General features: G+C 39.8%; 1 protein-coding gene across 3 annotated transcripts in view; it reads right to left on the reverse strand.

Annotated features, from left to right (window-relative positions):
• LOC149260784 (kinesin-like protein KIN-7O) overlaps window positions 1–23,242 on the reverse strand; it is a 314,791-nt gene extending 291,549 nt beyond the window's left edge. For 2 of the 3 annotated variants that reach the window (XM_089421110.1, XM_089421112.1), the window contains exons 1-3: window positions 22,904–23,242; window positions 22,676–22,765; window positions 22,048–22,166 (exon numbers count right to left, since the gene is read on the reverse strand). In XM_089421110.1, coding sequence (XP_089277236.1) covers window positions 22,048–22,166; window positions 22,676–22,765; window positions 22,904–23,030 — 336 coding nt within the window. In that variant the 5' untranslated portion in view covers window positions 23,031–23,242. The remainder of the gene's footprint in view (window positions 1–22,047; window positions 22,167–22,675; window positions 22,766–22,903) is intronic. The other variant, XM_089421115.1, reaches the window with a different exon arrangement.
• Between the last annotated feature and the right edge of the window lie 820 nt (window positions 23,243–24,062).

Raw genomic sequence — 24,062 nt, forward strand, 5'->3', positions numbered from 1 at the left:
AATAAACCGCGTGTAGGCACTGCGAAATACTTTTGTAGCGCCTCCAGAAACTTTGTTTTCGGTTGTTAGAAGGCAAATCAACTTACGCTCTCTGCAGACTTGACTCTCCACTGCATGAGCATGTCCTCCACGCTTAGGAATGGCCTCCCTCATCTCCCTTACCAATGGTTACGCTCAGGCTCCCAACAAAGTCGTGACATCGTCCAAACCAAAGGCTTTGTCCAGCACTCGAGTTACTCAGGTTCTCCATGTTGTCTTACTTAAAGAATGATCTCCTCCTACATCCCCTCATCAAATCACTAGGCACCCTCAAATCAACAAACAACGTGTCCTTGCCTGCAAAACAGAGATGCTACAATATGGTTTGGGGGTCACTTTAACCAAGACGCCTAGCAACCACAGCTCAGAAATCGAATATCTACAAGCACATAATGCTACAGGCCTTGTTCACACAGGTTCTGGAATGAAATCAAATGTATATACAATTTGAACACAGAGATAATAACACAGAGCTATGGAATGAATACGCTACACATTTCTTTTAAAATTTATTTATTTCACAAGTACAGGTTCGAGGTAGGAGAACAAGCTCCTCTCCTCTCCAATCGATGCTCCTTTTATGCACATCCTTGACAACTAATTCGCTTCCCCTTATCTCTAAGACAGAAGTTGAAAAGACACAACAAAAATGACTCTTCATTTCCTAGACTCTACAACTTATTCAAATTTTGTATTTACATTATTCATAATCTCATTAAAGGAGACAAAATTGACTTTTCTAGCTCAACATGTGGCCAATCCACCACATTGTCAAGCCCCCTTCATTTTCCACCACGAACTTGGTCTAATGCTCCTGCATCAGACTCCCTAGCTTAGGAAACTCATGAGCTCCTGCTCATAAGATCCTTTATAGAACAACCTGCCTTCTCTAGAGCTGCAACACTCATCCATGTAGAATTCTCCATCAGACGGTTCTTCCACTTCACCAAAAACTCCAAATACTCTTTTCCCCTGGTGTGCTTTGCAACTCTGGTGTCCAAGACTCTCTCAACCTCCGGACCCTCTGCCATAGGCATCTGCTTTATCCAACGTTGTTCACTAACCTCCCTGCTGCTCCCACTTGCTGTAGTGGCACCTTCATCACCAGCTTGATAGGGATACAAATCAGCCACATTGAAGATAGGTGAGATACCTAGGCCCATAGGTAGCTCTAGTTCATAGGCATTTGCAGAAAACTTTTTGAGTATCCTGCAAGGTCCTATTTTCTTCATTTTGAGCTTGTTATACTCCCCTCTTGGGAATCTCTCTTTTCTCAAATGTGCTAAGACCATGTCCCCTACCTCAAAGTTTACCTCTCTCCTTCTTGAATCTGCTCTTTGTTTGTATTTGTGGTTGTTGTCATGTAGCTTTTGTTTTATTTCCTCATGTAATTCACTCATTGTTGCTGCAAAATCCTCCCCATCAACACTCCTCTACTCAAGTTTTCCCAAATCTCTCAGCTCACAAACTCCTCTAGGATGCATTCCATACAAGATCTGAAACAGACTCTTCCCGGTGCTCCTATTTGGCGAATCATTGTATGCAAACTCAACTTGAGCTAATACACGATCCCACTACTTGGGATGCTCTCCCACAAGGCTCCTCAATAGGTTTCTAAGACTCTTGTTCACAACTTCAGTTTTCCCATCAGATTGTGGATGATAGGTTGAGCTAAAGTTCAATTTTGTTCCAAGATTCTTCCACAAAGTTCTCCAAAATGTTCGGTGAACCTGGTGTCCCTATCAGAAATTATACTCTTCGGCAAGCCATACAATCAAACAATCTCATTGAAAAACAAATGAGCCACATGTGTAGCATCACTAGTCTTGCAACATGGGATAAAGTGAGCCATCTTCGTAAATATGTCCATAACTACAAATATAGAATCCTTACCTTGTTATGTCCTTGGCAAACCCAAAACAAAATCCATACTCACCGAGTCCCATGGTCTACTTGGAATGGGTAGAGGAGTATACAACCCATCATTTTGACTCCTCCCTTTGCATGTTGGCATACCCTACATTTGCCTACATATTTATGATTGTTTTTTAACAGCAAACGATCCTGCAACATAAACTCTCTCTATGGGCTACTATCTATGCTCACGAGGTTCCTGCATGCTTCAAAGGCCTCTCGGAAATCAACATCATCCTCATACAAGTCCTTCAGATAATCAAAGCCCAAAATCTGCACATGGCACTCCTACATGATCAAGCTCCTCCTACTCAAAGCATCGGCTACCTTGTTCTCTTGCCCACTCACATGTTTCAGAACAAAGGTGAAACTTTGTAGGAATTCCACCCACTTGGCATGCTTATGGTTCAACTTGTGTTGTTGCATTATATACTGTAATGCAGAATTGTCAGAGAACAAAACAAACTCCCTGGGCATCAAATAATGCCTCCAATGCTTCAATGCTTGAACCACTGCATAGAATTCCTTGTCATAAGAGGAGTATTTCTGCTTTGAGTCATTCAACTTCTCACTGAAATATGCAACATGTCTGCCTTCTTGAATCAATACTGCTCCAATGGTTGTACCACTAGCATCACATCTGACTTGGAAAAGCTGATTGAAGTCAAGTAGCTTCAACACCGGCTTCTCAGTGATCTTTTTCTTCAAGAGCTGGAAACTTTTCTCTGCTGCTGCTGTCCAACAAAATGGTTGTCTATCCTTCTTGATTGTCTCAACAATAGGTGCACAAATACCACTGAAATTCTTGATGAACTTCCGATAGAAGCTAGCTAAACCATGAAAACTCCTAACTTCAAAAATGTTCTTGGGTGAAGGCCAACTCACAATTGCCTCTATTTTCTCTGGATCCATTTTCAGCCCATCCTTTGAAATGACAACGCCTAAGTATACCAACTCAGACTTCATGAAAGTACACTTCTTCAGGTTAATCAACAATTTCTCTTGTTGCAACCTTTCTAGAACATACCTTACATGCCTAAGGTGTTCTTCCTTTGTTTGGCTGAAAATCAAAATATCATCTAAATAAACAATAACAAACTTACCGACGAACTCCTTCAAGACCTCATTCATCAACCGCATGAAGGTGCTTGGTGCATTTGTCAGTCCAAATGGCATGACCAGCCATTCATATAGTCCACTATTGGTCTTGAAAGTTGTCTTCCACTCGTCCCCTTCTCTGATCCGGATCTGATGGTAACCACTCTTCAAATCAACCTTTGAAAAGTAGGTTGCCCCACTCAAACAGTCCATCATGTCATCCATTTGTGGCAATGGAAATCTGTACTTGATTATAATCTTGTTGATTACTCTAGAATCTGTGCACATCCTCCATTCTCTACCTTTTTTTGGAGTAAGTGTTGCAGGGACAACACACGGACTCAAGCTTTCCCTTATCAATCCTTTGTCCAACAGTCCTTGAACCTGCTTCCTTATCTCTTCATTCTCCTTGGGTGTCATTCGGTAAGCAGCTTTGTTTGGAAGGCTTGCACCTGGTATCAGGTCTATGTGATGGTTGATACTTCTCTTAGGTGGCAGCTCACTTGGCAAGTCATCTACCACGATATCACTAAACTCATGCAACATCTCTTGAATCTCAACAGGTAAATCTGTAATTTCAATGTGCAAAAGTATTACCTTTGGCTTGCAAACCATCGCATAGCTGACCTCTTCTTCCTCCATTTGTTGCAAAAATTCCTTTCCTCCCAACAATAGTGCTTTTGAGCTACTTGTCCCAGTTGTACTTTCTTCCTTCAATGGCACGAGGGTGTGCTTGATGCCATCCTTTTCAAACTTATAGGTATTGTTCTCTCCATCATGCACCACTTTCCTATCAAATTTCCAGGGTCGTCCCAAAGAAGGTGGCAAACATCCATTGGCATGATGTCACAAACTACCTTATCCTTATATCGGCCTATCTGGAACTCTACTTCGCTCTGCTCACTTACCAACAATTGGTGACCTTCTGCAGCCATGATACTTTATATGGTGTTGGATGCTTCAGCGTTTCAATCCAAGTTTTTCCACCATTTTTGTGGAAACTAGATTGTCAGTACTCCCATTGTCAATCACCACTTTGTAGCATTTTCCTTTGGCCTTGCAAACAGTCCTAAACAAGGCTTTCCTCTGTGTTGGTTCAACAGTCTCCTTGGTTGGTTTCAACAAGACCTTATTCATCATTAAAGCTTCTCCTGTCTCTGGTGCATTTTTTGCCACAGGTGCCTATGCTTTTGTTACTTCCGACTGAGCTACATATGCATCTCTCTGTCTTCCCTTTTCATTCTCAAGACACTCAAAAGATCTATGACCTAGCTGCCCACATTTATAGCACTGATAGACAGTCTCTCTGCCTCTTCCTCTACCTCTACCTCTCTGGTAAGGTCTTCCTCCTTTGGAGTCACCTTCTTTCTCTTGTTGTCCTTGTTGTCTTGGGTTATTTGCATCATTCTTTTGGGTTGGAGCCTTCCCTCTTCCAGTTGTCTGTCCTTTTCTCTGAGAAAAACCACGACCTCTGCTTGAATTTTGCTTCCTCATTATCTTCTCTTCCACCTTCAAGGCAAACTGGTATGCTTCTTCCATCGTCCTGGGAGAAAGCATGTTGATTTCATCTTGAATCTCTAGCTTCAAGCCATTGATATACCTTGTTGTCTTCTCTGGGGTGTCTTCTACATAACCTGCCCTCAAATTCACCCTGTAAAACTCCTCAATATATTCTCTAATTGTTAGCAACCTTTGCTTGAGGTTATGCACTTGTCTGTAGAGGGATAGCTAATAGTCTTTTGGCATAAACTTCCCCTTCATCTTTTCTATCATCCTGTCCCAACTTTTAATCAATGGTTTCCCCTTTTTCCTTCTTTTAGCCTGCACATTGTCCCACCACAATGCAACATGGCCTTTCAACCTAGTTACAACAAATTTTACCCACTTATCTTCTTCAATCTCCTCATACTCGAAATACTTGTCTAGTTCACTAATCCAGTCCATCAAATTCTCGGCTACCAAACTACCATCATAGGTGGAAAACTCAAGTTTTGGTCTTGAACTTGAGCTTAACACTGACCTCAACAGTTTAACTTTCGAAACTTCATCCACATGCGTTGCTCTTTCTGTTGTAGCTTCTTCCTCCAACCCGTTGCCGTCTGCAGCCTCAGGGTATCGCTGCCTACTGGTCTCCATGGCTTCTAAACGAGCTTGCAGTCTGTATCTCTTCTTGGAGTTTTGCATTAGCTACGGGTCTCCCTCCACGACCTCGTGCTCTTCTTGCTCACATTTCCATCTCCCTTTGCCATAGACAACACCACCAATATCAAATGCAGCTCTGTCACAAACGTAGCTCTACTTCAAACCTGCTCTGATACCAAAAATTGATGGCAACAAGCAGCTCAAAAGGCAATCTGGGCACAACACAGTGCAAAAATAAATCGCCTGTAGGCGTTGCAAAATATTTTCATAACGCCTCCAGAAACTCTATTTTCGGCTCTTGGAAGACATAATGACTTGCGCTATCTGCAGACTTAACTCTCCAGTGCCTGAGCATGTCCTCCACGCTCAGGAATGGCCTCCCTCGTCTCCCTTACCAATGGTTACGCTCAGGCTCCCAACAAAGTTGTGACAACGTCCAGACCAAAGGCTCTGTCCAACGCTTAAGTTACTCAGGTTCTCCATGTTGTCCTACTCAAAGAACGATCTCCTCCTGCCTCTTCCGCATCTAGCATCCCCTCATCAAATCACTAGGCACCCTCAAATCAACAAACAATGTGTCCCTGCCTACAAAACAAAGATGTTGCAAAACATGGTTTGGAGGTCACTTTAACCAATACACCTAACAGCCACAGCTCAAAAATCGAATATCTACAAGCACATAACGCTACAGGCCTGGTTCACACAAGTTCTAGAATGAAATCAAATGTATATACATTTCGAACACAGAAATAACAACACAAAGATAATAACACAAAGCTATGGAATGAATATGTTACACATTTCTTTTATTTATTTCACAGGTACAGGTTCGAGGTAGGAGAAGAAGCTCCTCTCCTCTCCAATTGATGCTCCTTTTATGCACATCCTTGGCAACTAATTCGCTTCCCCTTCTCTCTAATTGAGGGAAGTTGAAAAGACACAATAGAAATGACTCTTCATTTCCTAGACTCTATAACTTATTCAAATTTTGTATTTACATTATTCAAAATCTCATTAAAGGAGACAAAATCGACTTTTCCAGCTCAACATGTGGCCAATCCACCACATTGTCAAGCCCCCTTCGTTTTCCACCACGAACTTGGTCTAATGCTCCTGCATCAGATTTGCTAAGATCTCCTTGTGGATCTATGTTTTGGTTGTCGAAGCACCCACATGAGTTAATTTCCGCCAAAACCTTGACTATTATGGCCCCCTTACTCTTTCTGAGGAATGACCTCCACCAATCTACTAGGTGAATTGGAAAATCTACCCCTGCACTTCTATTGTTTGACAAAACCTCTGATAAAAATCATAACACCTTCACAACCCTTGTATGGCTCTAATGGCTCACCATGTGGCACTCTTGTTACTTTGTACGATTGTTGTCGTCACTATCCCATGCAATTGTCTGCTCTTACATAACCACTACAATTAGCAGTCGTGCGTACAGCCTTCTCTGCATATGGTTGACTATCATAGGACCCCACGTGTTACTTGCTACAATTGTACAACTCCCATATGTTGTGTAGAGTTAACTTTGTGAACCCTTTGCACTAGTTGAATGTGCAGTTTACAGGAATATCCCACATCTCCAGGTGTTAGGCAACTCAGAATTGGTAATCCCCTAGATGAAAACAAGGTATGAATCTATAATTTGGGTCCTATTAAACTTGCCCTGCCATTGATGGAGCGAATATGCTCAGCAGAAGAAATAATTTTATTAATATTTTGAATGACTGAAAGATAACTTACAATTGTGAGAGGCACTGGCTTAAATACAGCCTTGGGTGCCTCTTGGTAAATGGGCATGATCTTTGATCATGCCCTTTGCCTAATGACTTACTAATTACAGATTTGTTAAAATTTATATAACATTGCCTTCCTCTTGAAAAGATGCTTTGTCCTCAAAGCATACGTAACGATGGGTGTTGTTGAGGGAACGCTTCTGTCTCCCAAGAAGCTTCTTCTTTTGGTAAGTCCTTCCACTTGATCAGGTATTCTTTGATTACTCGTGATTGCAACTTTTTTCCCTGATGGAAATAATACCTTATGGTTCTAGAATGATCCTTCCTTCATCATCTAAGGTTGGGAGTGTTGATTGTGCTGATTGATGTTCACCAAGTGCCTTTTTAAGGCAAGATACATGGAAAATGTTGTGAATATGATTTTTATTAGGAAGGCTTAAACTATATGCTACTTCGCTGATCTTCTTGTTGATTTGGTATGGTCCATAAAACCTTGGTGCCAATTTGTTTTTTCCCTTATGTTTTAAGGACAACTGCTTGTAAGGTTGAAGTTTAACAAATACCCATTCTCCAACTTCAAATTCTCTCTCTGTTCTATTTCAATTAGCTTGTTGCTTCATACGATTTCTTGCATTATTTAGATTTTCTTTTAGAGCTTGGACGACTTCTTGGGCTTCTTCTAAATGGTCTTTAACAGCTGGAAGTTTCGTCTCGACGATAGCAAAGTCCTTCCATTTCGGAGGTTCGTAACCGTACAATGTTTGAAATGGAGTCAATTTTGCTAAGATGTGGTAAGTAGAATTGTACCACCATTCAGTGAGATGTAACCACTGAACCCACTTATTTTGTTTGTTTGTGGCATAACAACGTAGGTAGGTTTCTAAACATTTATTGACAACCTCTGTTTGGCCATCTATTTGAGGATGGTAGGCTGAACTCATGTTGAGGTAGGTTCCTATATGTTTGAAAAATTCCTTCCAAAAATTACCCTTGAATTTGGCATCTCTATCGCTCATAATGACCTTGGGAAATCCATGCAATTTGTAAACATTTTTGCAAAATATCTCAGCGATTTGTTTTACTGAGTCTGATTTCTTCATTCCAATAAAGTGAGCATACTTGGTGAGTCTGTTGACTACTACGAGAATTTTATCCTTACCATCAGAAACAGGTAAACCTTCGATAAAGTCCATTGATATTTCCTCCCATTTCTGATTTGGGATATTTAAAGGATGAAGTAGTCCAGGTGTCATAATATTTTCATTTTATTCCTATGGCATGTATCGCATTCTGCTACATATTTTTGAATTATCACTATTCATTCCTTTCCAAAAGAATGATTGTCATGCATTATAGTAGGTTTTAAAGAAACCTACATGTCCGGCTGACAGTGAATCATGCGACTCTTTGAGAATCTTGGCTTTAAATTTGGAGTTTGAACTCAGATAAATTATTCCCTTGTACCATAGAATATCGTTTTTCCATTCAAATTTTGAATTCTGAGGAAGGTTATTAATTATAGCACTTGTTTCGAGATCTTTAGCATATTCACTTTGAATCTCATTAAGCCAATCACAACTGAAACTGCAAGTAATGATGGTTCTTCGTCTTTCCTAGACAGAGCATCAGCTACTACATTATCTTTCCCTTTCTTATGTAATATATCCATGTCGAAAGCAGCGATTTTTTCGATCCATTTTTGTTGTTCTGTAGATAGTGTTTTTTGCTAGAGGAGATGCTCGAGACTATTATGATCTGTTTGTATTAAGAACTTACTTCCCAAGAGATATTGTCTCCATTTGGCTAATGTGTGCATCATAGCAAGCATTTCCTTGTTGTATGTAGACTTGAGACGTTCTTGCTTATTGAGCTTCCTGCTCTCAAACGCGATTGGGTGTCCATCTTGCATTAGTACTGCTCTCAAGCCAAAACCTGAAGCATCACACTCAATTACAAATGGTTTTGAGAAGTCTGGAGTTGCCAATACAAAGGCATTAGACATAATTTCCTTTAAGTCTTCAAAACACTTTTCTGCTTCATCATTCCATCGAAATGAGTTCTTCTTTAGAAGGTTCATTAGGGGTGTAGTTATATGGGCATAGTTTTTAATAAATCTTCGATAATACCGGTCAATCCTAAGAATCCTCTTAGCTTGGAGATATTAACTGGTTTGGGCCATTCCCTTATAGCCTTGATCTTATTAGGATCTACTTTTACTCCTTCCTTGGATATTATATGTCCGAGATATTCTACTTCTTCCTTCCCAAAAGTGCATTTGGACTTCTTGGCATAGAACTGATGTTTTTCTAATACAGTAAGAACTTGTTCCAAATGTTGTAAGTGCTCCTTCCATGTTTTACTATAAATTAGAATGTCATCAAAGAATACTAACACAAACTTCCTTAGATATGGACAGAATAGCTCGTTCATAGTAGCTTGGAATGTTGTCGGTGCATTGGTTAAACCAAAAGGCATTACTTTAAACTCGTAATGACCTTCATGTGTTCGGAACGCAGTTTTTGCTACGTCTTCCAACCTTATTCTAATTTGGTAATACCCTGACCTTAAGTCCAATTTTGAAAAGTATTTAGCGCCATGTAGTTCATCCAACATTTCATCGATAAAAGGAATTGGGAACTTGTTTTTAATTGTTATTTTGTTTAGTCCTCGATAATCGACGCATAATCTGAATGATCCATCTTTCTTTCGAACTAATACAACTGGAGCAGCATACGGACTTTTACTTTTTGTGATGATGCCACACTTTAAAAGATCTTGGACTAATCTCTCAATTTCAGTTTTTTGATGATGTGGATATCAATATGGTTTGATGTTGATGGGATTTGATCCTGCTTTGACTTCTATTGTATGCTCGATTTCTCTTTTAGGAGGCATCTTCATTGGAAGGTCTTGGAAGACTTTTTCGTGCTTTTGAATTAGCTCTTGGACTTCTAGTGCTTCTTCGTTGACCAGATTTGAAGTTAACATTTCTAATTGATGACACTATACTACATAAGTTGGTGCTCCCTTCCGAATCATTTTCATCATCTGGGATGATGATACAATTTGGTTCTCAAGTGGCTGGAACCCTTATAACTTGTATTTATGCCCTTCCCATTTAAATTTTACAAATTGCTTCTGATGGTTGGCAAAGTAAGGGCCTAGGGTTTGAAGCCATTGGATACCTAGGACCACATCCACTCCTCCTAATGGTACAGTGTAGAACGGAGATTCTAGATTATAGTCTTGAATCTGTAATTTGACTTTATGGCATTTCCCTACTTTTTCAATTTTCTTACCATCAGCTACCATCACCTTCATGTTGGGCATGGGAAATGTGAAAATGTTGAGTCTTTTCGCCATAGTTGAGTCCAAAAAGTTGTGGGTGCTACCAGTATCGATCAGAACCATTACGTTGCTCTTCTTGATATGTCCTTTTAACTTTAATGTCTAGGGTTGTGATATACCTGTCATGGCCGATAGTGATACCTGCGGAATATTCTCGTTATCTAGTTCTGGAGAATCTTTGATTTCTTCTATGTCTGATTCATCATTGTCTGAATCATTAGTTGCTTCACATTTATACAGGTTCTTGGTCTCTTTTCCTTTAGCACACCTATGTTTAGGATCCCATTTTTCGCCACAATGTTTGCACTTGCCCTCTTTCATTCTTTGCATTTCCAAGTTAGTTTTTTCTCCTTCACGAAGATGTGGTGGAACATATTTTGTGTTATCCGTGTTCGTAGCTTGGGAAAATCTTCGTCTCGAATATACTCTTTCAACTTTTGGCCACTGCATCTTTTCGTGCTTCTTTTCAGCAGCTTTTGCCTTCTATCTTGCTACTTCTATAGAAGTGATGTCATGAAGCTCAAGTTCAGCTTGGAGATGGGGTTTAAGTCCCGTGGTGTATGATTGAATGAGACGAGTTTCTGATAATCCAGGTACTCATGTAGCTAAGGTTTCCCATTCTCAAGTGTATTCATCCACATCTCCTTTTTGTTGCAGTTTGGTGAGTGTTGAGAAGAACTCTTCTTCCTTGACACCTTGAAACCTTTTAAAGAATGTATTTTTGAAACCTTTTTGAATGGATGCATGCCTGATCTTTTCGTCATCATTGTCAATATCGTAAATCTCGAAATATTCTTCTACTTTATTGAACCATGCAACACTGCACTTCTCATTACCGTCAAATTTGGAGAGTTCATTTTTTGTTCTTCATTGATAATTGATTCCACAGCTGCATATTTTGAAAATTTGTGTTGCTATTTTGTTGATGGGGTATGGACGATGCTTTTGGAGCCTCAATTTTCTCATGTGAGTCTGACGAGTATGATGAATCTAGAGAATTGAGATGTTGAGTAGCTTCATTATTTTAGGGTATTTGATCGGGTGTAATCTTCAACTTGTCACAAATACAAGTCAACATCACCATTGCTTGATTATGATTCAGATTCACCGTATTTGAAAGGATTGCATGCTCCTTTTTAAATTCATTATGGTTCTACTCAAGCTGACTTTCTATTCTCTTTGTTGTATCCTGGAGCTCCTTGATTTGGAATGCTCAGTAACCTTATTCTCAAGATCAATCAATTTTTTATTAAAATCAGCGATTGTCATAGACGATGCCATTAAACATGTTTGCATATTTATCCAGTTTAACCTTTTCCTTAACTTACCCTAATTTTTTTTTGTTTTTTTAATTAAGAAAAAAACCCTTCTTCTTTTTTTAAATTATTATTATTATTTTTTAATTAATAAATGTATGAACTATATATATATATATATATATTACAAATATTTTCTATATAGTCATATAGTTATTAATTGTTAAAATTGGCAACTAGGGCCAAACTCCATGTGGGTCATCTTATTTATGGCAGCTGATATTTTTCTTGGATCCCTTTCATCGAGAGGTGTAGGATTGATCTAAAGATCATCCGATTTGTAATGACCAAAAACAGTAACTAGAATCTGAAGTACAAAAAGCCTGAAGAATTTAAATTTGTACTTACCTTAACTGCGGCTGATTCTGCTGGTGTTGTCGTGGCTGTTTTGATCCAGTCTCCGGGAGACCAATACCACCCAGCCAGATTGAGCAAACCTAGTTGCTCAATCCAGAAAACTTCACAACAAAAGCTCTCTGCCCCTCCGTGCCCAGAACCTCAAACAGCTTAAAGCTCTTCCAATGGATAATTAACTTCCTCCTGGTTTTCTCCTGGTGAATTTCTGCTTCTGGTTCTTTCTGCTCCTCTCTTGTTTTCCCCCCCCCTTTCTCTCGGTTCAGGCCTCTGCTATTTATTTACCGGCCTGGCGGTAGCCGCCCTCCCACTTGCAGCCACCGCCTTCCACGCATTGATGGCTCTCAGATATTTTCTTACTGTCCTCTGCGCTCTGTAATAAGTATTCAGTTGGTTGGACGCGTCTTTATTAATGGACTGTGGTATATATATAGATTCTCTAGGACAGCTTAGATTTACGTTTATAAATTCCCTTTATGTTTTATAACATTTCCTGTATATACGTTATAAAGTTCACTGATATCTTTTATAAATTTGCATTATAAATGTTATAAAATTAAATGACATATTTTATAACGTTTACATTATATATGCTATAAAGTTTAAGTGATATATTTTATAACATTTAAATTATATATGTTATAAAGTTAAGTGATATATTTTATAACATTTCTTTATATATATTATAAAGTTTAATGATATGTTTTATAAATTCATATTATAAAGTCTAATTATATACTTTATAAAATTTAATATATATATATATATATTATAAAGTTTAAAATTTTATTAATGGGTCGTTACATACATCCCCCCTTCTGAAAACTTCGTCCCGAAGTTAGAGCTTTAGGTTCAAGGTTTTAATGGACATGACCTTTTCTATCCAGGTCCCCAAGCTATTCAAACTCATCCTATCCTCCCTAATCTCTTCTGCTCCCATCCTATCCGTCCTCTACTAGAGTATGCCATGGCGTCAATTTTACTGACCTAACCATTCATAACACGAGGGTAACAGCGTCGGCTATACCGACCTGATTCCCAGTAGGCATCCGGCAGTCATCATCACACGTCTAGGGGAGCGTGACTCGCACAGTCCTCCCATGACTCCAGGGTTCGGAGGATAAACGGTGGGTAACACCTCCACCCCTCCCAGTAAAATTAGGGCTACTACCCTATCATAGAATCACTTTGAGCTTTAATCGGTCTGAGGTTCTGTCATCACGTGGTCATCCCGGAAATTGGATCATTTATCGGCAATCATAGTTTATCTGCAAGTTTATCTGCAATCATACACTTACCCATGCATTTGTAAAATGTGCATCAGCATATTCAAAATAACTCATGTATTCTTTACATATGATACTACAGCATAACATAATTTGTCATATTCTATGCATGTAGTTTGACTTTTATTTAGGATGTATTCACTTCCTGTCTTCCACTTCAGTTGCTCATTTTTGACATGCATAAATGAAACAGATTTATATTGTTTTAATTTCTATCAGAAGTAAAATCATTTAACGGCCTTTAACCTTATTTGACAACTATAATTTAGTAAAACGAACCACATATATTATTTTGGTATCCATGTACCAGCCGAAATTTAAACATATATTACGCCATAAAGTTTCATGTTTATCCATAATCATTCAAAATGTTTCTGAGTCTCTGACTGTAGTGAAGTAAATATATACAAAACATATTGTAAAGTTCTTCAAAATGGACATAAATTAGGGTATCTCTAACATATGTCCTCTGTATTTTCCCAAGTTGCTGATCTAGGACTATACTTGTCCCATTGGACCTTAACTTGGTCCACCAAACGGTTCCTCAACTGTCGAACTCTACGTTCCAGTATACGTAAAGGTTCAATCGTTATGACTCCCTCGTCCGATACCTGCAATTCTTTCCACTGGATGTTATGAGATAGATCAGCTACATAATGTCTTAATACAGAAACATGAAATACATAATGAATTCTACGCAGGTGGGGTGGCAGGGCAAGACGATAGGCAACAGGTCCAACTCTTTCCACGACTTTAAACGGTCCTATAAATCGGGGTGACAGCTTTGTCCCTTTTCCGAATCGAATAGTACTTTTATTTGGTTTGATGCGGACGAAGACCGACCCATTAATAAAATTTTAAACTTTAAACTTTATAATATATATATATATATATATTATAAAGTTTAAAGTTTAAAATTTTATTAATGGGTCGTTACACGATTCCAATAAGTATTCATGGAGTTATGAATTTATTTACGTTATAAGACAATTCGTCAAGGTCGGCTAGCAACCAAATAGAGGTGGCCTTCAAGTCATTTCAACACACTTGGGATCTCTTCCTCTCTCTACTTGTCTTTGGGTTTTAGTAGGAGGAGAGATCGTAAGGAATAACATTGTCGTGATCTAGAGGGCAGAAAGTCGAAAAAGCTGGAACTGTCGGAAAAGCCGGAACTGCCAAAAAAGCCGGAAAAGCCGGAACTGTCAGAACTGCCAGTAAAGCCGGAACTGTCGGAAAAGCCGGAACTAACAGAAAATCCGGAAAAGCCGGAACTGCCGAAAAAAACGGAACTGCCGAAACAGCCAAAACTGCCGAAACTACCAGAAATGCCAGAGCTGCCAGAAAAGCCAAAAATGCCGAAACTGCCAAAAAAGCCAGAACTGTCAGGACTGCCGAAACTACCGAGAACAACCAGAACTGTCGGGAACAGCCAGAACTGCCAAAATGTCAGGAACGCTGAAACAACCGGAGCATCTGTCTCCGAAGGAAAGCAACATGCAAGGGACAACTAACTAACATTGGGATAGTTGTATGGTACTTAGCAGCAAATACACCAAGCATGCAATGTTACAGCTAGCATGCAAAGGACAACTAGCATGCAACAACAAGCATGCTAAGGACAACAAGCATGCTAGGGACAACAAGCAAGCAAGGGACAACAAGCAAGCAAGGTGCAGCCAACACATAGGTTAGGATGGCAACATGGTGCAGCAATGGCACATAATGTAGTACAGTGATGGGTACAGTCATGATTAATGAAGCATGATGAGATGCAGCATAGTGATGATGGGTGCAGCATGGTGCAGCGCGGTGAGGTGTAGCATGATGACAAAATGCAACACAACGATAGGTGAAGGAGTCACCTTGGAGAATTAGTTGAAGCAGCATGTCTTCAACTGATCTCATGTATCATCTTCTTAGAGATGATCTATGCTCTTATCTAGATAAGTCAAAGTGTTGACTTCTGTTGTAAACGTACTATCTCTCTCTCTCTCTCTACTGAACTATTGAAGAACATATAAGAAGAATTGATCAAGGGTTTCCCCACATTGGGGTTTGTCCCTGGCTAGCGTCACATCTTGTGTCCTCTTGTCTTGGCTTGTCTTCTGCGATTTATGTTTATGTTCTATCTGCAGTTTACTTTAACGCTGATGTGATTGCTAATCTGGAAAAGATATGGAGCTAACTATGAAAATTGAAATAAATTGCTCTAAGCATAGAACATACCTAAAATTAACATGGTATCAGAGCTGAGGTGAAGACAATGCCCAAGCAAGAGTGAAAGAGAAATCACCAAAGACAGTTGGGAAAGGACAAAAGGATCAGTGGATTCCTCATCCCTCTTCAAATTCACCAAGGGTGAAGTCGAAGCAGAGAATATTATCAGAATGGCACAGCGGAATATGGCCTACCTAAAGATCACTTCATTGGAAGACCGGATCTCAGGGTGGAAGGAAAGGCAGATAACTAGTTCGGCCATTATGCGGAGTGTCCGAATGGCAAGGACACATCACTTGATGATGATAACAATCATTCCAGGGACATCTTCAATGATCAAAGGAATGACAGGTAATGCAGGTCATCAAGGAAATGGCCGACTCATCATACAAAGCAAGGAACCATAGGTATGAAGAATCAAATGTTGTTTATGATAAGATAAAGAAGCGTTATCTTGTATTGGCCCTCTCCTTCAGATTCTTTGGGAATCTGGCTTATAGATTGTAGTGCTTCAAGGCACTTCATCGGATAGATGGGTGCACTCTCTAATTTGGTAGAGATGGAAACAATCGTGGGATTATACCTGGAGCCGGTGCCACCTATCCCGAAAAGGGTGAAGGGAATGTTAACTCTCAATTGAATAAGGGTAACTCGATTCATTTACAGAATCTCTTTTATGTACCTGATTGCAAGAAGAACCTGGTGTCCATCTCGGAAATGGAAGTCAAAGGTATCAGGGCGGCATTCATCGATGGAAAGGTACGTGTTAAAAAATATAATTTTCAAAGATGCTTTTTCTCATGGGGTCAGGGTTGGCAATTTGTATCAAGTTGCAGGATGGTCCATTGGGGATCATGTCAATTGACATATCGCATCTATAACACCGGAGTTCTACCTATGGGGCCCTACCTAATGTGAGTCAAATGGTGATAGGGATGTCTGAATTCAAGAAGAGCATGAAAGTACGTGTCTGAGATGTACCGAAGGAAAATCTTACAAGGGGGCCATTCCCCTCATGTAGCAGGTCCACATATTTGGAACAACCCGAGGGGTTTGAGATTCATGATCGGGAATCTCATGTATACAGGTGGAAGAAAGCCCTCTATGGCTTGAAGCAAAACACCCCGGGCATAGTATGAGAGGATTGATAGCTGTCTGATGAGCTGAGATTCACTAGGAGTGAGACCGATCCAAACCATTACCCGAAGGTTGTGGATGATAGACCTCTCATACCGGTACCTTATGAGGACGACCTATTTCTGACAGGTGCAGACCCTCTCATTTGCAAAAGTAAGAGGGAATTGGATTCTGGATGTGGAATGATAAACTGCAAGCCTGTGACTACCTCGAGGATCTTAACTTTCAGAAGTTATATGGTAGTGATGTCAGACTAGATTTGGGAAATGCCTCTGAGTTTCATAAACTCATTCGCGTTGATGTTCTTGGTGAACTTCCGTCCGGACATACGTTTTGCAGTTAGCATGGTGAGCTCATATTTGGTTGAGCCTCACTAAATTGGTGCCAAGAATCTTCTGAGATATCTTCGGGTCACAATCTCTCATGGATTGACATACACTGCCGGAAATATGAAACTGCATGATTATTTGAATGCTGACTGGGCAAGCAATGTGGAGGATCACTAGAGCACTTCTCAGTGTTGGTTCTCTTTGGATTCTGCTTCGATATCATGGATGAGCAGGAAGCAGAAGTCGGTTGTTATAAGCACCGCCGAGACCGAATACATAGCTACGAGTATGATCTCGTGTGAAGCTGCATGGTTGCAGAAGCTCTTAAGTGAGTTGTTTGTACACATGATGAATACCACTGTGATTCTCTGTGACAACCAGAGAGGGGATTCGATTATTGAGGAATCTCGTATTCGATGATTGCTCCCGCAGATAGACATCAGATACTGCCTTATCTGCAATATGGTAAGTCGATGAGCGAGGAGGCTCCATCGCATTGAGACTGATGTACAGGTCGCACACATTTTGTCAAAGCCACGGGGAAAGGTCAATTCTGTGACTTTCCCAAACGACTTGGAGTCGTTGAGAGACTTTCTTATAAGGGTCCTGCATGTTGCATGCATTGAGCTTTGGGGGGCTTGGGGTACTTATTGGAGCAACATACAACCACAAGGCGACTCACCCTCCCCTAATGGTGCGCCATGAACAGGATGATTAGTTCTTCTGTGGGCCGGGATGATTAGTTCTCCCATAGAAATTGTGGAACAGGATGATTAGTTCTCCTATGGGCCGGGATGATTAGTTCTCCCATGGAAACTGTGGAACAAGATGATTAGTTCTCATGTGGGCCAGGATGATTTGTTCTCCACGGCGACTATGGAACAGGATGATTTGTTCTCCGCGGCGACTATGGAACAGGATGATTAGTTCTCCTGTGGGTCAGGATGATTTGCTCTCCGTGGCAACTGTGGAACAGGATGATTAGTTCCCCTATGGGCCAGGATGATTAGTTCCCCTGTGGGCCAAGATGATTAGTTCTCTGTGGCATCCACTGACAAGATGATTTGTTCTCCTGTGGACAGGATGATTAGTTCTCCTGTCGAGGCATCCTACCCATGCAGTCTGGGACTCATGGGAAGTACCTCTCATCTGATCAATGAGCAGGGAAATGAGGATAGGGACCATAGTAGTACTATCAATGGATGCATCGTTGTATCTACCATACTCCTTATGCTAGGATGACCTCCATTGATCTGGGATCAGTATGAGTGGTTTGAGACACTCTCTTGTGACATTGATCTGGGATCAGTATGAGTCATTTGAGACACTCTCTTGTGAAATTGATCTGGGATCAGTATGAGTGGTTTGAGACACTCTCTTGTGATATTGATCTGGGATCAATAAAACTGACTTCGGGTTAGTAAGAGTGATGTGACACACTCTCTTCAGATGAAACTGACTTCGGGTCAGTAGAGAATGGTATGAGACATTCTCGATCAATTCTTCTTCTTCATGGTTCAGCAGAGTAGAGCAGAGCAAAGCTCAGCAGATCAGAGCAGAGCAGAGCAGTGCAGGGCACTAATGGCAGAGATAGTACAGTCGGACATATGGATCAATGGATGGAGTTCTCCCTAGTTGAGAGGGAGTGTTAAAATTGGCAACTAGGGCCAAACTCCATGTGGGTCATCTTATTTATGGCAGCTGATATTTTTCTTGAATCCCTCTCATCGAGAGGTGTAGGATTGATCTAAAGATCATCCGATTCCGATAAGTATTCATGGAGTTATGAATTTATTTGCATTATAAGACAATTTGTCAAGGTCGGCCAGCAACCAAATAAACCCCACATGTGCTCAATGTTTTAGTATAAATAGGGGTGGCCTTCAAGTCATTTCAACACACTTGGGATCTCTTCCTCTTTCTACTTGTCTTTGGGTTTTAGTAGGAGAGGTCCTAAGGAATAACGTTGTCCTGATCCAGAGGGCAGAAAGCCGAAAAAGCCGGAACTGACGTAAAAGCTAGAACTGTTGGAACTGCCGGAAAAGTCGAAACTGCCAGTAAAGCCGAAAAAGTCGAAACTTCTGGAAATGCCAGAACTGACGGAAAAAACGGAACTGTCGGAACTGCTGGAATTGCCGGAAAAGCTGGAACTGTCGGAACTGCCGGAAAAGCCAGAAATGCCGGAAAAGCCGGAACTGCCAGAAAAGCCGGAAAAGCCGGAAATGTCGGAATTGCCATAAAATCCGGAACTGTCGGGACTGCCGGAACTGCCGGGAACAACCAGAACTGCTGGAATTGCCGGGAACAGCCGGAACTGCCAAAACTGTCGAGAATTGCCGAAACAGCCGAAGCATCTGTCTCCAAAGGAGAGCAGCATGCAAGGGACAGCTAACTAACATTGGGACAGTTGTATGGTACTTAGCAGCAAATACACCAAGCATGCAATGTTACAGCTAGCATGCAAGGGACAACTAGCATGCAACAACAAGCATGCTAAGGACAACAAGCATGCTAGGGACAACAAGCAAGCAAGGTGCAGCCAACACATAGGTCAGGATGGCAACATGGTGCAGCAATGGCACATAATGCAGTACAGTGATGGGTACAGTCATGATTAATGAAGCGTGATGAGATGCAGCATAGTGATGATGGGTGCAACATGGTGCAGCACGGTGAGGTGCAGCATGATGACGAAATGCAGCACAATGATAAGTGAAGGAGTCACCTTGGAGAATTAGTTGAAGCAGCTTGTCTTCCACTAATCTCATGTGTCATCTTCTTAGAGATGATCTATGTTCTTATCTAGATAAGTCAAAGTGTTAACTTCTGTTGTAAACGTACTATCTCTCTCTCTCTCTCTCTGCTGAACTATTGAAGAACATATAAGAAGAATTGATCAAGGGTTTCCCCACATTGGGGTTTGTCCCTGGCTAGCGCCACATCTTGTGTCCTCTTGTCTTGGCTTATCTTCTGCGATTTATGTTTATGTTCTATCTGCAGTTTACTTTAATGTTGATGTGATTGCTACTCTGGAAAAAATATGGAGCTAACTGTGAAAATTGAAATAAATTGCTCTAAGCATAGAACATACTTAAAAGTTAAAATTAACATTAATGCCCACGGTTATAAATAAATCACGGTGTTTTGTGGACGGTCAACCTGAGATGTGGACGTGGAACTAAAGGACGAGCGGTGGAGATAGCGGCAGGGTTCGGCACGCAGTTGGGAGAGTTGTCAGGGAGAATGGCGGAAGGAGTACGCGGCTTGAGAAGACAGTTGTGATGTTTACGACAAGGACATAGAAGAATAGTGAGGCAGAAGTCAAGGGCACGACAGTAGGGACTAACAACAGCAAAATTTGAAGGTGGCAGAGGATCAGGTCTAGACGCAACTTCTTGCAACAGATGACAGCCAAGGATCAACTACTTTGATACCACCTGGAGCGAATGTACTCAGCAGAAGAAATAATTTTATTAATATTTTGAATGAATGAATGATAACTTACAATTGTGAGAGGCCCTGGCTTAAATACAGCCTTGGGTGCATCTTGGTAAATGGGCATGATCAAAGATCATGCCCTTTGACTAATGACTTACTAATTACAGATTTGTTAAAATTTATATAACAGTTGAGAACCCTCTCTGAGCTTTTTCAAGAGGTCTCCTACACATATTTTCCATGAGCTGGATACACATGTGAAGCTTATATCTAAAGAGGGCCTAGTTATCCCCCATAACTCCTACATCTTGGAAGAGCATAAGGATGATCAATTAGTTGCTTATTATGAGAGCAACTTCGTAGACAGATAAGTCTCACCTTTTCGTTTATGTTGTCCTGTTCTGCTAGTATTTTGTTTGTTTTGTTTAAGGCTCCTTTAGGCTGTAGCTCAAGTTGTATGGTCAAGGTTTTATGTAGTTTTTATGATAGTGTTTGTTTTTTCTCAAATGCAGAACTAAGGGTGACATGTTTGATATTCATAGAATAATGAGTGTGCCTAGCTCTTAAAAAATGTACTTTCGATTCTACATTGAAATAGAAAGTATGGTATTTTTTCCTGGGAAAAAAAATTAAAAGGCATGTAAACCTTATAGAAAGTGAGGCATTTTATTCAAAAGAAACATTTCAGTAGAAAGGATGTGTGTGTGTAAAGTTAGTTGGATGCAACAAGATGAAGGATTGATTGTAACATTACCTGATTAGAGCTTAGGTGAAATGAAGGCCAACCTTTCATTCAAAAGTAAGGTACAACTTCTACTAAGCTAAAGGTTATACATATACCTTACCTAAGAAGGGTTGCTCAGTTTCCGCTCAATCTTAGTTGATATTACCTTTGTTTGAATGTTACATGGAAGAGGCGGCACTTGGATTTTGCTTGACTCAAGCTGGTCCCCAATTATAGTGACTTCTCATAATTAGACGTTATGCATTTAATATGTAGCACAACTATAATGACCAGCTAGGGTGATAACGAAAACATACTAAGTGGTCACCAAAAACGTGTTAATAATTTGCAAGAATATTGTAAACACCACACATTTTATAAATTTGTTTGACATGAATATTTAAAGGATATTCAAGACCATTGAATAATGTTATTCCAATGTTCCACCAAGGTTCTGGGACATGATGACGTGGAAGACGGGAGATGTACTTTGGGGACGTGTGGAGACACTGCCTCAGAATTTTAGGGAATGTCACAAGGGACAGGGAGATGTTGGGTCCCTAGTATGGGGAGAGGCATCTCTAAGTTTAAATGTTGAAAATGATGAACATGAAATAAAAACAAAAATATCGGCTAAGAAATTAATAAACAGCAGGGATTTGACCCTAACTCCACGCTACTTAATGGAGAATATTACTGGTAAATGCATGTAGCTTCTGTAACGTTTGTGACGTTTGTGTTTTTTTTCAAATGATGGAGGGGCATCTAGACGTCCCAAGGGAACATCTCATCGTGAGTTTTGCAAAATGGGAAGCGTGGTGAAACATTTCACAAGGCACCACCCATGCTAGGGATGCAGGGAACGCGTCCCCGGTAACATTGTTTTTCACATTGCAAATCTGTGATTATGACCGGTACCAAAATGCATTTTCATTCTCATAATTTTCCAAAGAAACATACCTCGTGGATGTTTTTAAACACATCCTGAATGGCAAGAGGAATAACACCAGGTTCAGTAGGGGATCCTCGCATTGTGTGAGTCTTACCACTACTAGTTTGTCCATATGCAAATACAGTCCCTACACACCAAACATCAGGGCAACAATAAGTCAAAGTGGTAGACCAATTTGTATTCTATTCCCATAATTACCAAAAATAAACTAACCTCTTCAATATATAGCTCTGTTCCTAGGCTATGGTTAATACTTCTCGCCCTGAGTATATTAAAATAAACCTTACGTGCATAGGTCAAGCGATTCATATGTTAATTCTTTCATAAATGTGTTTAGAATGCAGGGTTCATGGCATATTTTTCATGTCCCTGCCTATGTGGAAACAGAATTCGAAGTGCACAACTTTAGCAGAAAAAAAGATTAATTTATTATAAATGCACGAGTTTAAGCCAAACATAGCAGGAAACATTTCCCTGGTTAATCTAAAATTGAAATTTCAACATTCTCACTTCAGCTACCACACAATTCCTCAAATTTAACTTAACATAAATGGCCATAAGTATTGGCGAAAAGAACCTATAAAATTTAGAAGAAAAAAGAAAGAAGAGCAAAAGGAAAAAAACAAATTGCCGTACCGTTGAAACCTCGGACAGCTGCAGCTACAATGTCTTGTGTGCGGGCTTCGTATATGTCCACTGTTTTTGACTCTTCGCCAAAAACTCTATCTGTTGTGGTCAGCCAAATCAACCCTATTTAATAGCTCGAGACAATTTATGTGTCTAATCAAGACTGAAGTTCGAATTCGGTAAGCTTGATTAATAGAGAACTAAAGTTAGAACTCGTTGAAAGAAAAAAGGGCTTACCGAATTCAAATTTTGGTCCTTGATTATGCAGAGAAATGGTGTTCCCTGCAATTTTCCATGGACATCCATTAAGAGCCTCCTGTTTGTTTACAGGCCTCACACGAACCAGAACAGAGATGCGCTCCATTGTAACAGTGCTTGATTTGGTAAAGTCCAGCAAGCGACAGGATCTTGTGAACTGCTGGGGAGCCCTGTTCTTCTGATTGGTTCGTTGGCTTTGATTTCATTTCCCGCCCTGCCTTCTAAGGGCCAACCGTTGTTTTTGACTCGGGTTGTTTTTTACTATTAAAGGGTTCCTTTCTTTCCATGAGTAATGTTTATCGAACTAACTCACGTGATCGAAGATAGAAACCATACATGGTTACACATTTTTAATAACGTTTTCACCCATCAGTTCTTTTATTGTATCATTTGTGAATGATTTATTTGTGCTTTTTCATATTGACCCATCCTCCCTTGTAAATCATTTGTAGCGAATGGAGAAAGGGAGCATCCACAAGGGAAATATAGGGTGCCATCTCTTGAAGTGCCTTTATGTTTGTTAGTCATGTTGAGTTTTTATTTAATATATTATTTTTTAAGTTTTAATTGATGTGAAAGTTTTAAATAAATTTTGGTGTATTGAATTTCTATGTTTTTAGTTTGGTTTTTAATTTCTTTTATTTAATGGCTTAAATAATAGGAAAGGAGTTATAATTATTTACAATTTTTTTAGGTTTTTCCTTTCATAAATTATTTGATGGATATTCAATTTTTTTATCACTTCATAAAAGAATTATTAAAGGTATAAGATAATTGTATTGTAGTTTTTTAACTGTTTTTAAAGTGATTTTTTGGATTTTATGCTGCTAGAATTTTGCGGAAAATTTTGAGGTGAAATCTTGATTTGTGTTATTTAAATTGGTTTTTTGACTGTATATATGGATTCAACACCCTGAAAATCCCTAGAGCGCTTGAATTGTGCAAAGGTTACCCATCAAACTTGTGATTTCAATAAATTCCTACCAAATTTTAGAGAAATTAGACCAGAAAAAGTTCCAAAAAGCACTAAAGACAACTCCTTTTTTTATCTATATAATTATTTTCATTTTTATTTATGACAAACATTAATTTTTTTCTATTTTTATTATTATTTATTGGACGGATGGACATGCTTACA

The sequence above is a fragment of the Pinus tabuliformis genome, chromosome 6, assembly GCF_031772625.1.
Source record: "Pinus tabuliformis cultivar Carrire ecotype Pingquan chromosome 6, CPIR1, whole genome shotgun sequence".
NCBI classification, from domain to species: Eukaryota; Viridiplantae; Streptophyta; class Pinopsida; order Pinales; family Pinaceae; genus Pinus; species Pinus tabuliformis.